This window comes from Astyanax mexicanus, chromosome 14 (genome assembly GCF_023375975.1).
Source record: "Astyanax mexicanus isolate ESR-SI-001 chromosome 14, AstMex3_surface, whole genome shotgun sequence".
In the NCBI taxonomy this organism is placed as follows: domain Eukaryota; kingdom Metazoa; phylum Chordata; class Actinopteri; order Characiformes; family Acestrorhamphidae; genus Astyanax; species Astyanax mexicanus.
In genome coordinates, this window is record NC_064421.1 from 42,010,593 (window position 1) to 42,027,263 (window position 16,671).

At 37.5% G+C, this 16,671-nt stretch overlaps 1 protein-coding gene across 1 annotated transcript in view; it reads left to right on the forward strand.

Annotated features, from left to right (window-relative positions):
* clic4 (chloride intracellular channel 4) overlaps window positions 1-16,671 on the forward strand; it is a 37,543-nt gene that overhangs the window by 8,335 nt on the left and 12,537 nt on the right. Inside the window, exon 2 of the mRNA XM_022672655.2 lies at window positions 13,890-13,999. Coding sequence (XP_022528376.1) covers window positions 13,890-13,999 — 110 coding nt within the window. The remainder of the gene's footprint in view (window positions 1-13,889; window positions 14,000-16,671) is intronic.

The window sequence follows — 16,671 nt, forward strand, 5'->3', positions numbered from 1 at the left end:
ACTGATTTAGGTTTTCTATCACCTCTTAAAGCTGTCTCTGGTTGGCCATGTTTTCCCAGCTCCTACAGTTGTGCTTTATTTATATATATACAAAAAAAATTATATATATATATATATATATATATATATATATATATATATATATATATATATATATATATATATATATATATATATAATTTTTTTTTTTTTTGTCAGCAAATGTTCTGCAGTTATCCTAAATTTTCTGCTGCGTATGAGTAGAGATTCTTATTCATTTTTCATCATGGTTACTGTAAATGAGCTTTTTTTTTCTTAATTCTGCTGAGGAAACTCTGCTCTAATGAGGCATTTTTTGTAGAGCCAATGACAGGAAATGAGTCAAACTTGGGTCAGGAATGAGAGAAGGAATGAGGGAGGGGGAGAGAGCGAATGAGTAGAACAGGGAGAGGAAAGGTGGGGGATAGAACAAAGGTAGAATAACTTAGAACTTAAAGCTAGAATGCTTTAGGAAAGAGCCAATCTCTGAGGGGCATTGATAATTATGCTATCAATTTTTATTCAAATTTTTATATCTTAAAAATATTAGCTTACGTCATTATTACCCATTGTTTTTACGTGTTTTCTTAATATAGGAATCAATGTTACAAAAATATTGAATTTTTATTTATTTTTTATTTTTTTGAGATGTTTTTGGGGCCGATTGCTGAAAATAGTGTTTCGTCCATCACTAAACTTGTGCTTCTATTAAAATGGAATAATGTTAGCGGGAAATCTAACATTTTAATGATTTTTAATAATCTAAAGTGTTTTAGCTTGAGAACAGAATGCTTTCCAGCTTTTTTAATGTTCCTTAAGCATTATGAAAACTGTACAGCCTAAACAGTCTGCTAGACCACTCAGTGTACCTTTATTTTAGGACTATCACTAGAAGTAAGGACCGCCGGGTTGATTTCCCGGATTGTGCTCTTTTGCCATCAGCAGCCAGAGCAAGGGAGAGCACAAGAGGCCATGCTCTCTGGGTGGGTAGATGGATGCTGTTCTCTCCCCTCATCAGTTCTAGTGTAATTTGCACACATATAATTTACAGAGGCACTTCACTTTTAAAATTGATACAGCACGGTGTTGGTAATATTTGATTTGACCTCAGTATGTCTCAGTGTGTGCTTTTGCCTTGCAGGACTCCTCTGAGTTGGTTGTTGCTTGTATTTATTTATTTTTTTGTCTATTTCAACAACAGAACTGGTGTTTGCTCAGCTGGTGGAGCACTGCAGCAAATGCTCTAAGTCAGGCAAGGTCATGTGGGTGTGCTGGACACGAGTAAGGAATGCAGTGTGTGCTGATGACCCGTCAGTCTGGGATGTGCTATTGTGTCAGGCCATGTGAAGGAACATTTATGGGACTTTTTCCTCAGTGATGAGTTTTTTTGGAACAGTAGGAGTCTATACTGACTGGGGCCTGTGTGCCTCCTTGTCTGAGTTTATAGACGTGACCTATAACTGTCCCTGCTTCAGTGACTGGGTGGATTGTCTCCACCTCTTCACTCCCTCCTTTGTCAGTGTCTATTTATGTACGGCTCCCTGGGCCCAGTTTGATGGTCCAAGTTTTAAGGATCTTAAACTCTAACTGTGCAAATGTTTGATGATATTATTTTTGGATGTTAAATTCAGCAGGTTTTAGTTTTAAAACTCGCCATAACATGATCATGTGTCGATCCTTTGATCTGAAAATGTTTTGGGGTCAGCAAACCTTCTCAGGTATGCATCAACCTGCAATATTTAAACAGTCACACTTTGAATTAGTTGTGGGCCACTTAGAAACAAAACTCCAGAAAAATGTAAATACAGTTGTTCCTAAATGTTGGTCAATTTTTTCATAAATATAACCTAATACCGCATTAGATTTTCACAACTCCTAAATGTAGATATGGCAAAACAAATGCGACGCAATCATTAATTTGTTAAGTAAATTATTGCAGTATTTTGCAGAGTGGCGAAAATATGTTAAGGGTATTAAAACAGCTCACCCTGCTTTTGTTAATTTAACTACTTCTACTGTCCAAGAAAGGCTTTGTAGATTCTCAGATCAATAATATTGTTTGGATAATATTTTAAACACATTATATTATTGTTATTTTAAGGCCTAATGTGCCCTCTGATAACCCTTTTAGGTAGCAAATTATTTATTTTTGGTGTTTAAAATAGGGATGTTCCTGATCTAATCATGTGATCAGAATTTTTTTTTTTTTTCCCTCTCTCTCAAATGATTAGTATTGGGTGGAAAAAATTTACCTAGTCTAAATAATCTTAATAGTTATGTTATATCCTGTAATATGCTGCATATCAGACATAAAAAAATCAGTCAATATGTCAACTTATTAACTTTAATGAACTCTTTGCACGTAGATATGTAGATATAATGGCAAGGTCAGCAAAAACTTGAGGTTGTGTCTATGTGTTGTACGATAAGTCGAAATAGTAAATATCCTGAGAGGCCTGGCCAAGCTGCTGACTGTGTTGCTCACAGTAGAGTGATTGCAGGCCCTTGTCATGGTTGTGTAACGGACACGGTGCTCTCATAGACTAAACACTGGACTTGTTAGGCCTGAAAGTTGAAGTTCTGCCTTTCCTGCTCTACTGATACAGTGAGGTACAGTCTGCTTGCCTGGGTTAGCCCACATTAAGATCAGAGGCATTATGTCAAACCCTCTGGGACCCTACTGAGCTGAATTCCCCTAAATTTAGCTGGAGATTGGATGTGAAAGGCCAGAGTTATAAAGTGAAGGGCAGATCACATCCCCTACAGTAGCAGTGTAGCAGTCCTCTGTGGCTTAACCCTTTAACTTCTCAGCTGTTTGATAGACATTTAAGTCAAGCTGAAGCTGTTTTCGATTTTGACCACAGAACTTCACATTTTAACTATTAGTGTTTGGGCTTGTTTAGCGAGTGAAACTTATTTTTGGGAGAATTTGGTTTAAGATTTCTTTTTTAAATATAGCCTATATTAAACAATTTATCAAAGTATTTTACTTCACAACTTTATTTTGTATTAAAGTGTATGTTTTACAACATTAAACATAAGCTGCATTTCAAACTAGAATAAATAGTGTGTATAAAGTACCAGTCAAATGTTTAGACACTCCTTAAACACAGCTGTGCCGAACTTGTCAAGAGTTAATTACTTAAACTAAAGTTGAAGAGCATCAGTTGTGTTGTGAGGAGTTGGTATACAGTGAAAAGCCCTATCTGAGTTATGTTCTAATCCATATTATGGCAAGAACTACTCAATGTAGTAAAGAAAAAATAATTTAAGAAATGAAGGTCAGTCCATCCGAAAAATTTCAAGAACTTTAAAAAAGTATTCTCAACTGTAGTCGCAAAGATCAATAACATAATGATGAAACCGTCTCTCATCAGGACCGCTTCAGGAAAGAAAGAGCAGGAGCAAAAGTTAAACGGTTCTAAGTTACCAGCCTTAGAAACCGCCAGTTAACAGGACCCCAGATAAGAGTCAACCTTCACAGAGTATTTTGGTTTAACACTTTTTTTTAAGTTACTACATGATTCTTTGTGTTCATAGTCTGGACTTTTGACTGGTACTGTACTTTTACAGTTTACATTTCACTGCTTAATGCTGTACAGGCTGTACTAACTACCTCAGGGGGTAATAAATAGCACTGAATGGAGCATTCTGTAAATAGCACAAGTTCTATAAGTAGCTTCCAGTTCAAAATAAATTAACCTAAATCAATAAATAAATCAACCTCCCAGGTTGGACTAAAATCATACTGAACCATAAATTTTACAAACCGTTACACCTCAAACACTTCATAAAGGTGTGCATTTCAGAATCTGTAGAAGATAAAAATGACGATCCCTGTTGTAAAAGAGGGCAGTTAGCTTTAGCTGACTTGGATTGTCTCCATTACTCCTCTCTGTTGTTTATTCACAGCCGATCGTATTTCACACACAAACACTAATAGGGTGTGTGTGTGTGTGTGTGTGTGTGTGTGTGTGTGTGTGTGTGTGTGTGTGTGTGTGTGTGTTGTGTGTGTGTGTGTGTGTGTGTGTGTGTGTGTGTGTGTGTGTGTGTGTGTGTGTGTGTGTGTGTGTGTGTGTGTGTGTGTGTGTGTGTGTGTGTGTGTTGAATCACAGACAACAGTCTCTGAGACACCCACACACACACTTAGACTTTTGAGAGCAACAGTGACACACTGTTTCTGTTCTCTTTGACACATATGTTGGAAAAAGAGTCTCCAAGGACATTCCTTTAATGTCACACTGCAAACAATCACTCTCACACTCTGTGTCTGTCTCTCTCAATCACTTTCTTTCTCTCTCATGCCTCTGTCTAGCACTTACTTCATTGAGTGAATGAATGAGAGTGGAAAGAGGAATGAAAAAGAAAAAAGGAGGAGATGAAGACAGCAAGAAAGTGTATGTGTGGGAGAAAAGGAGAAAGAGACTGGCTTGCTGTGTTTCTGTCTTTCTTCTGTCTTCATGCTCTTTCCTCACTCTCCCTTACCCGTCTGTCTCTCTCTCTCGCTCTGTTCTCTGCTGTGTTTCTCTCTCTCTCTCTCTCTCTCATCTGTCTGTGTGTCTCTATCTCTTTTCTTTCTTTTCTGTGCTTTATTCTCTCTCGTTTCTCTCTGTTTATTAGGGCGGTGTATTGGCAAGAACAATACAATATGCAGGGTTACACAGTTTACCATTCAATTTTAAGATTAAATCAGATTTTAGGTAAACTCTTAAACTATTAATAAAACACATTGTCATATATTCCTAAAATCTAAGAAAAAGAAAACATAGTTTTGTAATGATAGACACTGACAAACACTACAACACTGCTGTGTAGTAGACAGGAGTTAAACTTAACACAATAAATAATTAAGTATAAATGCTATGTTTCTGAAAATTAATACAGTTGCTAAACAAAATATTGTGATACCTCGATACATACTTTTTGTATTTCATTTTCGCTCTTCCCATTTCTTGTCTGTCTGTGTGTCTAGCACACTATTTTTCTCTCCCCTTTTCTGGTCTCCCTCTCTCTCTCTCTCTCTCTCTTGCTCTCGCTCTCTCTCTCCTTATTGGGTAATGGTGTGGTCTGAAACTCCCCCTCATTAGTATTGAGAGCTGGTGAGAGTTGATGTGCTAATTTTAGCACTGCACTTCAGAACGCTGGACTCTCCCCAAACACCCAAAACCACACAGGTTTGTGCTGCGGGAGGCGATGTGATCAAACTTTAAAGATTCACACCTAAACTTTAATCTGACTAATAATTGAATTAAAATAATCACACTAAATACTGTGACACCGCCCTGTACAGTCAGCGCTGCTGCTGAGAAAGATGATGATTTAAAGGGGGGGGGGGGGGGGGGTTGTCTGTCTGTCTGTGGGGTCCTGTCGAGAACACAGTGTGTCAGAAACAGATGGAACTCCTCCGTTCCCCGTTCATGTCTGTTAGAGCCGCAGTGACGTGGATTGTATGAGCTCACTCTCGCGCTCAGACTCCAGCAGCTGTGAGAGCAGCATGACTCACTGTCTCCACTGTACAACTAGGCACCCGTGCTACTGTGGCGCTACTGTGCCCACAAGTCTGAGACAAAAGTTTGATGCTCTACTTTTGACTGAACAGTGAAATCTGAGAAAACTTCGGAGACATAAGCAAGTAATTATTTTTTTTTGTTTTGTACATATTGAATAATCAATTTTAGCTTTTTGGCTATTTGTAGAATCCTTATTATATTGTTTAAACAGAAGTGGGCAAAGTTACTTATTATGGGTGGTTGATATGGCCTTAAAATAATTTTTTTTTTTTTTAGGTAGGGCTGCAATGATTATTTAAATTTGTCGACTACAAATTTCATTGTCTACTGATCGCTACTAAGTGCTGGGGACAGAAACGCAATAGGAGATGGGTAAATGGCTCAACCACACAGTTTACACTCAACTTAGTTTGTGTCTCCAAAAGTGCTCAAACACATCATATTACATATTTAATCACTAAATATTAGTACTTTCCGCGTTTAAACAATGTTCAGATATTCAAATGCCATTTAAATGTCATGTTTTGCTGTTTCTATTTTTAGTGATGGAAGACAGGGCAGAAATAGTTGTTGATTAATCGGAAAAATAATTTTAAATTAGTTGACTACCAAAATAATCATTAGTTGCAGCCCTAATATCAGAGTATTTTTTGTGATAACAATTGTCTTTGCAATACGACAAAGTACATACTGCTCATTAAAAATAATGTTCAATTCTATATAGTATAAGTAACACAGCATCACATATTCAGAAGAAACACTTATTTGTTTTTCAATTTATTATACAAAGAAAACAAGTTCATATTCATAAAGTTGGCTTGTGACATCCATCTTCCTCCTGATTCCAAAGATTTTTAATTTGAAACTCATCATTTTTAAGTGGTCTGTATATCCTTTTTTTAACTAATTCAGGTGGAACAGTGACAGTACATGAGACATTAGACAGTATACAACAGGAGATAGTATTATGTTCCATGACATTTACCACAGCCTATGGAAGCTAAAGAACTGCTCTGGGACCAGTGGGAAAGCATAGGGGCCTCCTGCACTGAATATAGATATAATTTTACTTTTCAATCCATCGTCACTATCAAGAACAGAACATAAAGGACCTTTTTGGGAAAAACCCACCAGGGAAGATTTTAAAGATTTTTAAGATCTTAATCTTAAACATCAAATTTGACACACATGTAGAGGCTTATGTAAAATATTAAAATCAACTGTACTATATCTACGCATTTAAAACCAAGTGTATGCCACAAATAGCCAAATTTGTGCTGGAGTGGCAATAAAACCCCAACAACCAACCAATCCATCGTCTGTTTAAGAAAGACATTTCTAGCCAGATGCTGACGATCACCATCATTACCACCTACTGTCATATTACCTGTCCACATATCGATTGATGTTGTTATATGCCCAAACATCTTCAGAATTGGAATGTCCCACCCACTATCACAGGCCTCCTTCCAACTTAACTGTTTTCAGCCAAGATAACAGCTTACAACTCATAGAGGTGTGGGCATTCTCAAACAGTCCCCTACATACTGCCCCTACATTTACATACTGCTGTTCCCTAAAGCCTGAGATTTGGTGAACTTCTGATTTACGTTGAACAGCTGTTTTTTTTTTTTCTAGATTATTTTTCGTAAAACTTTTATTTTTGGAATTTCATTTATTTCTAGGTCCAGAGAAGTCTCCTTCTGTCTGTGTCAGACATGTTTTCTTTGGACTGTGAGTAAACTTTCCGTTGTTGCCAGAGTTTTTGCTGTGACCATAAAAGGTGTGTGCTCTCGCGCTCCATTTTTTGAGCGAATGACGTGTTTTTCAGGGGTGTTGAACAAAAGGGTTATGTTTGTGTGTGTGTGTGTGTGTGTGTGTGTGTGTGTGTGTGTGTGTGTGTGTGTGTATGTTGAGAATGCACTTCCAGATGGCTCTGAGTGTGTGTTTGTGTGTGTGTGTGTGTGTGTGTGAGAGAGGCTTGTCCAAAAAGTGTGAATGTGGCAGCTCTTTCTCTCTTTCTCTGTAAGAGGCTATTGAGTGAGCAGATGCTGCCGCAGTGTCTGAGGCGCAGGCCCAGTCTGTTGGCGTACGACCAGCCTGCCTCTCCACTCCTGGCTGCCGTTATAAAAAAAAATCTACACATTTACCCCCTTGTTTTGTTGTTAGTCCTTAAACCTTCCTGGTATTTAAATCAAACTTGCATTCACCATATTTTTTTTGCATTATAAGGCCCAACAGATTATAAGGCGCCCCATTAATAAATGACAGGTTGGAAATTCACTATGTCACTATGTGAAAAGGCGGAAAACATCAAAAATGCAGTGTGACAGCAGTGATGTAGATGCATACCTGCATACATGCATACATACATACACATTAACTAAGGGGCTGTTTAAATGATAAATGGTTGACCCCGATGGCCCTGTAGTGGAGTAATTTTACCGTAACTCTTGTGCGTTTAAAGTTCGACCCCTAGGAATAGTATAAAATACAGTTCTTATTTATGTATTTATTATTTATTTATTTCAATGTGACCCTATACTGATATTGGCTATTCCTCTTATTGGGCTACCAGGTGTATAAACTGCAATAAATGGACAGAGTTAGCAGCAGTAAAGCCTCAGAACTCGAGTCAGATAGCCACTCCTGCTGGGTGTTTACTGTAAATACAGTAAACAAAATTAAACTAATATATTTTCCATATTTCCCAACAACATATTAAAGGAAACAGGCATAAAAGAAAATAGGTCTGTTTCTATGACAGAATTTTTTTCCATGTGTCACACAAGTTGAGCTGAGTGTCACAATGGAGTGATTCTTGATTTGATGGCTTGAATTATAAACCAAATAGATGGAAACTCATGTTCTTTTTTTGAGGATTTACATATTCATTCAGCTTTAAATTAATTTGACAAATGCAATTAAATGCCTTTTTATTTACCGATTTATTTTTTTGCTTGGGGTGATAACAGAATCAATTAGTATATTTTTTTATTTTTAAAGACTCAACCTCTGGAACTATATAATATACTAAATTCTACCAAAAACAGTCAGCATGTGTAGAGTGATTCAGGGCTGAGAAGTGACAAGGTGCACTATTGAAAGATACCTATAGTAAACTATAGTGAATTTATAGGCTAACATAACTTTGCAGGCTAGCAGAGTAGGCATACTCAGGTTTATTTTAATACAGCACCTCCTTTGATTAGATATGGTGACGCCAATGTGCTCACCAAACATTTGAGCAGAGGTTAAAAGGTCAAACAAGTCAGCAAAGTGTGAATTGGGACACTTCAGCAGGCATTTAGCACCTAAGGCAGTGAACACTGAGGCCTTGGCTTGTGTGTGTGTGTGTGTGATTTAATGCAGCCAGCTGTCACACAGGAAATGCTTGGTCTTGGTCATCTTGACCAGACCTAAACAATCTCATCCCATAATGCTGGAACAGACATTTGTGGAATGCTTTCTCATCTCATCTCTCCTCCGAGGGGCGAGGGAGAGGAAGAGTTTGGCTGACTGAGAGACAGAATAAAGGAGAATGAAAATGAATAAGGATTGAAGCTGGCAGGAGAGAGGAAGAAGAATGAGAAAATTAAATGAGGGAGAGCAGGAGTGTGGGGGTAATGGTAAAAGAAAGTGGAAGTGCAAAAAGGGAGGGAGATAAATTACAAGAACCAGTGATTTGAATCATTAGGCGTTTGCAGGAAATATGTGAGAATTGGAAGGACTAAGGGACCATTTCAGGGATCTGTTGGGTGAGCTGTCAATTAGGGTTGTGCCATATCGTATGGTACATGATAATATCGCCAAAAATTTGAATATCGTGAATGCGTGAACGATATTTTACCCTGAAATCTTTTGCCCACTTCTAAATATCACATCAGGGTATTACTTTTTTGCTGTTTTTAGCGAAAGAAAAATTCACACTGTTCTCATTTCCCATTATATATCTATTAGAAACATATTATATCTGTCCAGTATCATTTATTTTACTATAATCCTGGATATATGGAGAAATTTGGAGTGCGTTATTGGTATCATGACATTCTGAATCATTGACTTCTGTTACAAATCTGATATATTTTTTTTTATTTATATCTCAGTTAGCCATATCATTTGCATACAATAATAAAATTCTAAATATTTTTTCTAATTCAGTGTTTTGTCATATCGCCAAAAGTATCGTTATTGTGAAAAAAACATAAAATATTGTAATATTATTTTAGAGCCATATCGCCCACCCCTACTGTCAATTGTGCACTTTGCAGCTCGATTTAGGGCGTGTCATCCTGTCTTTGCTGTCGTAATGATGTGTAAAGTATGCTTTGCAGTTTGCACAGCTCAAAGTAAGCAAAAGGCCTGTACTTATTTTCTTTTTATACTTATTTATTTAACCATGGGTGTGTTTTGGCCTAACATGAAAATAATGCAATATCGTGCAGCCCTATGTTCGAACCACAATAGCATGCGTGATTGGGCTGCAAACTGTGGTCTGGACCATAGGACCAAAATTTGGATCAACTGAAAAAAGCTAACTGAAAGCACTTTTACTAAGTTTGATATTCCGGCCCAATTACTGGAATTTGAGACAGGCTGTCCTCAGCCCTAAAACAAACCTGAAAAAAAACAACCAGTGTTGAGATGAAACCCAAATCCTCTTAGTGTGCAGATGTGTCATGCAACTGTATGGATTCAAAACCTTATGCTTGATTTACTGTATGTACTGTAACTGTAGATTATCTCTTTCTAAAAATATAATGAATTCAATTCTTATCTGTTGCGCTCATTCTGTTGCGCTAATTTAATTCTGGCAGTGGTAGAATTTGACAGAGCACATGGAAAAGCAACGCTCTGAAATGACCGCAGTTTACAAACCAATTAATGTGAAGTATAGAGAGATGCAGCCCATATAAGTGATGATGGCAGGATGTAGTAAAGTTCTTTAGTCTTCTTAGTCATTAAACTGCAGTGTAAAGTTAAAACTAACCGGACTAAGTATGTACAATTTAACTAATGCACAAACTTTGGTGCAGACATTGGTCTGGACACTTTTTAGGTGAGAATGCCCTAAGAAACTATGATTACACAGAAAGATACCTTTTCAGCACCAGTCTTTTTATGCACATTTTAAATAGCCTCTCTTTAAGCCGTTCTTCTTCTTTGGCTTTTAAGCTCCTCTGGATCTTTCAGGGCTTCCAGTGCTGCTATGGACATTTTGGACACAGCGTGGCTTGGTTTTCAATTTCGTCTGCTTTGATGGTCTTAACACTCCTGGACTCATGTCACTATGGTGACGGTTACCTTGGATCTGCTGGACAGGTTGTTCTGATTCCCAGCATTGACGCGGGACTCTGGGCAGGAGCAGTGAGAGAGGAGCTCTCTGATTCCTCTCAGTGTGATATATATAGTTATATTTATACATAGGAAAACAAGATGACACCCTTGCTATGTGTAATAAATGTAATGTCCTGTGGTCTACATAACCTCATTGATCTAAAACCAAAGCGTAGGGCAGTAAAGGTTAATCAGATGTTCAGTAGTTAAGGGGAAGTTAAACAGAAAGTTTAAGCCATGTGTTTGCTGCAATAATTAGGAATTGCATTTAGAAACTGCAAATGCTGAATCTGACTGTGCCTAAGGGGTTGGTAAAATCAAATATCGTATTTTTTTTTGCACTATAAGACGCACCAGATTATAATGCACACTATGATCAAAACATTTCTGGTCTATTTTTATGCATAAGGTGCATCGGATTATAAAACGCATTATGCAACACTAGTAAGGAATAAGGGTGTCGTGACTGGTAAAATTCATACATAAGGCACACTGGATTATAAGACAAACTGACGATTTTTGGGATAATTAAAGGATTTTAAGTTAGATTAGATCAACAGTGACTGTAGAAAATAAGGTGGTCATTTTTCAATACCTGAGGTACTTGGGGAAATTTTGTTCATTTTATTATTGTCTGGTTGTTTTTTATTATTTAGCCTGTTCTTAAGGGCACAATTCTATTTTTAGTGTCCTAAAACAATAAAAACACCTCACAGGTAGCCCATTTTTGTTGTGGTTTGCACACCAAATTTAAATCCTTTGGGCACATTTCCACCAACAAAAATAGGTTTTAGAACCCAAAAAGTTTGTTCCCAGCTGGAACCAAAGAATTGATGAATGTGAGATATCCTTGGTTCCACTAAAAGTGGTGCCAACATGTTCTTGTTTGCTGAAAAGAAAGCAAATTAGCCAAAAAATTGAAGCAAATTAGGCAATCTAAAGCCTCCTAGGATTAATTTTATTTATCTTTTATATCTTAATTCTAAGCAGTAATTCTTTTTAGTCTTCTGAACAATACTATCTATACTATGCTTTCTTATCTTTTGTTATTAGCATAGCTGCAGCTTTTGAAAGGTGTTTTATGAAGAACGGAATGTAGGAATGTGGAATGTGCAATCTTCAGTGTGTGTGTGAGATTGAGACAGACTGTATTCTATCTCTGCTTACATGCCAACGGGTCACAGCAGTTCAAACATGCCACACCGAGTTAGCCACCTCTGGGGTGAAGGAGCATATTTGTGTGTGTGTCTGTATAAAAAAGCTGGAGATTGGGAGGGTGCTTTGGAGAGATAGAGGGAGCCAGAGTGAGAGGGAACCTTCTAGAACAAAGTCTTCTATTCACGAGAGGGGCATTGAGCCACTGCTGCCTGTCTCTATTGTACATGCAGGGCAGGAACTGACAGAAAGCACAATAACTAACTATAGAGACCCGCAGCAGCTCTTTGATATTAGTGCTGCATTTAAAAGCCTTTTTGATATTAATGCAGCTTTTAAGCATGGGCTGAACTCTGAAAAAGCCCTGAGAATTCCATTTAATCAGCACAATGTCTGTCTCGGATGATCTGCTCACAGGTTTACAGAGATCTCCTTTTTTTCTTTTCTGAAAAAAAAAGCATAGACTGATCTACTGTTACACAATTTAAATTCTTTTAAAATAATTAAATGATGCACTGTTGTGATCAGTGTGTAGTCCCTACAATACCTGGGCTCAAAACCGATTACATGCAGTTATTGAGTATTATTTAGATATACATGGAAATTAAAATATTTATGAAAAACCAAACAAAATGAAACATTTGGCTAAAGGCTGAACAGCAAACATTTTTTCACAGGTACTCATTGAATTTGCCACTTTGATAATACATTTTATAGCCTAGTTTTTGTGTTGCTTTTAAGAAAAGGCAGTGCTATTCTATTAATCTAGCTACCTCAGCAGTGCTATTCTAATCATAAATCGTCTTAAGCAGTGCTGTTTCATTCATAAATTACCCCAGCATTCCCACTCAAGTCACATGTGACATTTACACAGAGAAAGAAGAAATGGTACAGTATTACAAAACATATGATTCTATGATGTATTGAGAGTTGTAAAGTTTTGTCACAACTGAACTATCATTATTAATATTAGTGGTCAATCCGATATTTGGCCTGTTTTTCTGCGCTAGAAATGCGCACCCTCTCAGCCTTTAGACTCTTTGGCCCATTTTTCTGATCTAGATCTAGAGGCTCTAGACCTCTTTTTGTTAGACAAAAAAGTCCAGATCAAACAAGGCCAGTGTAAAAGCACACTTAACTAACTGCCCTTATAAAGCTTTACCCACATCTGATACAGCTTCCTTTCAGTAGGATTGCTGGCCAAAGTTTAACTAGACCCTGGTCTTCATGGTGTCAGGTGCCCAATCAGGCCTGCTTCTTCAGTGTTAATGAGCTTTACTGTTGCTGAAGCATCACTTTCATCCATTACTGTTTAGCACAGTTTAACCTGCTGTCTCTAGCACAATTTGTTACATGTCTTGAAATCCACCCCACTACCATGTTTTCCACATCGCTCTTATTTTTGCTTCTTATAATATAATATTTGGCGTTTCATCCTTTCCATTCCTCCTATTTAGCTTATTTTTACACCTATCTAGACAAGTATTTTCCAACTGTACATTCTATAAAAGTATTTTGTGATATGAGTCAAGTATTGCAGGCTACAGGTTTTAACAGGTGCTACAGGGTCTGCAAAACTCAAGCAGGCCAGTCGTACTGAGGTGTGACGCTTTTAAAGGCTAGACGCAATCTATATGTTTTAAAGGGCTCTTTCTGGGTGTAGAGAAAATTTAAATTTATTTTTATTTACGTTTTTGTTACAACAGAGAAAAATGTGATGTTAGAATTTTTCTTTCTACCCAAAACAAAACAATATTTTATTGAACGTTGTTATTGTTTTGGCTAAAATCAATTCTGGCTTCTTGGTATGTTTTTTCCACAGCACTAAACATGTTGGCTAATTTATTTATTCCTTTGTTTGTGTTGCAGGCGGGCAGCGATGGAGAGAGCATAGGAAACTGCCCATTCTCTCAGCGTCTTTTCATGATCCTGTGGTTAAAGGGTGTGGTCTTCAATGTCACCACTGTCGACCTGAAGAGGTAGGTGCCTGCGCCTTAGAGCTGTGTATGTAGGGCTACATATATACAGTGGGTACGGAAAGTATTCAGACCCTTTTAAATTTTTCATTGTATTTCATTGGAGTTAGTCCAGATTCCCAAGTCTGATGAGATGACGATTTAACTTTATATTCATTCTAAGTGGTATATGTGGAGAAACCCAGGCAATGCTCATCACATGCCCAATACAATCCCAACAGTGAAACATGGTGTTGGCAGCTTTATGCTATGGGACTGTTTTTCAGCTGCAGTGACAGGACAACGTACAAAGAAAAAACCTCTTCCAGAGTGCTCTGGACCTCAGACTTGGCCAAAGGTTCACCTTCCAACAAGACAATGACCCTAAACACACAGCAAATACAACAAAGTAGTGACTTCAGAACAACTCTGTGACCATTCTTTACTCGCCCAGCCAAAGCCCTGACCTAAACCCAATTAAGCATCTCTGGAGAGACTTGAAAAAGGTTGTCCACCAACGTTTACCATCCAAACTCACGGAACCGGAGGGGATCTGCAAGAAGGAATGGCTGAGGATCCCCAAATCCAGATGTGAAAAACTTGTTGCATCATTTACAAGAAGATTCATGGGTGTACTAGTTTAAAAGGGTGCTTTGGCTCAATACTAAGCAAAGGGTTTGAATACTTATGGCCATGTGATATTTCAGTTTTAATAAATTTGCAAAAATGTCTACATTTCCGTTTTTTCTGTCAAGATGGGGGTGCTATGTGTACATTAATGAGAAAATAAAATAAATGTTTTTGATTTTTAGCAAATGGATGCAATGAAACATAGTGGAAAAATAAAAAGGTCTTAATACTTTAAATACCCACTGTACATATTGGCTCCTCCCCCAGGCAGGAATTGATTAAAACAAATGGTCTGTTTAGCAGGATTTTCTTTGTGAAGATGCTCTTTTTCATAAGATTTTTTTAATAAGAGCTTGACTTTTTCTAATTAGCAGTTGACACCCATGTGAAAACCCCGTAGCAGTCCAAGCCAGGTCATTTGTTTTGTGTTTTTGTTTGTGTACCTATGAAATTGACCAGCAGTTGACCCCTTTTGTTAATAGTAGCTGTGAAATGAATGGATAAGTGGAATTATCAATAAATGGGAATGAATGGAAATTATGCCTGATGTTTGGCAGGTTAGCCAGGCGCAGTTGAGGAAACCCAGATTAGTCAGATTGCCTCTGTTGGCTCCAGTGCTGTTCAGCAGGCTTTGTCTAGATGCATGTTTTATTTTTCCCTTTACTATATCTAAACTGGTTAGCTTCTCTGGAAATGTGAAACGCACTTGGCTTTATTGTTTGTGAACAAAGCTTGAGAGCACTAATATATGTAAACATATTCATAGATATGCAAATGCACCTTCTTTAGAGCAAAGCTCAGTTGCCTGAGCCTGTAGACTCTGTACTGCTACTAAATAACACACAAGGGCTGTGTCCAGAATCCCTGTATAGCCTTATAGTGAAAAAAATACGATACTTCTATAATTCACTCTGTATAGAGCCTGGCTATGTATTAGCTGTTTTATTTAGCAATCAATAAATCAATACATTTTATTTATGCTGAAGTATGAATAAAATCTCATAATTAACTCTTACTCTTTCTCATTCCTCCTTACTTTTTCTCTGTCACTCGCACATAGACATGCACACGCACACACGTAAAGAGCTACCAATCTAAACCTTAAAGTTAACAATCTGAACCTTAAAGAAGAATCTTTCCTTGTTTTTTAATCATATTTTGCATTCATTATGCATTCATTACTTTTAAAATAGTTGGCACTACAAAAGAAAAACAGTGGTATAAACTGCCATTGCAACATATACTGGCTGTACAGTCAGATTATATTGGCCACTGTAACTCTGCTGGAGTTTACAGTCACAATTAAAGCAGTTAAAAGGTCTGAATTGCTGAATGTGTGCAGCAGGTGTGACTGGCTCAACAGTATAAGGGGTGTGCTGAAAGCGAGCATTGTCATTGGCTTAGTTCAGAAGCAGTCAGTATTACAGTATATTTAAAAAGAATCATCTGTCGTATCTTTCCCATTACTGCTTCTTCTCCTCTCTTCCATTTCTCCACATTTCTCCGGGAGATGAGAGAGAGAACAGTATAAAGTTTTTGCATGCAGCCTAGGAAGAGGTGTGGGAGTGTCTGGGTGTGTTTATAACACACTTATCTGTGTTTAAGCTGCAGTATTCCACTTTAACTCTCTCACTCACTCGCTCTCTTTTAGAGTGAGAGTTTCCACATGCGATCCTCCTCCTCATTAGTCATTATATTAAAGGCTTAATGGCACTGTGGAATACAGAAGAGACATTGTTCGATTGTCCATATTTATTGCTGCTGAAATGAACTAAAATAGTCTCACTCGCAGCTTAGATGACAGAACCAGCTTCAGCTTCTGTTTAGGATTCAGTGGTTTCTACTAAAGGCTGCTAAAGTGGAGTTTTTCTGATTCAGAAAGGGAGGGATGGGTGGTATTTAAACATTTTCAACAGTATATTCAAACAAGGATGGTATTTCATAAATGTGGCATGTCTTACATTCCAGATTTCAGATTTCTCTGTGTCTGGTTATAACAGGCCAAGTTAGCTCATTCAATAATTGTGCATTTCGAGATGGCCACAGGATTGGTTTTACATTAAAAA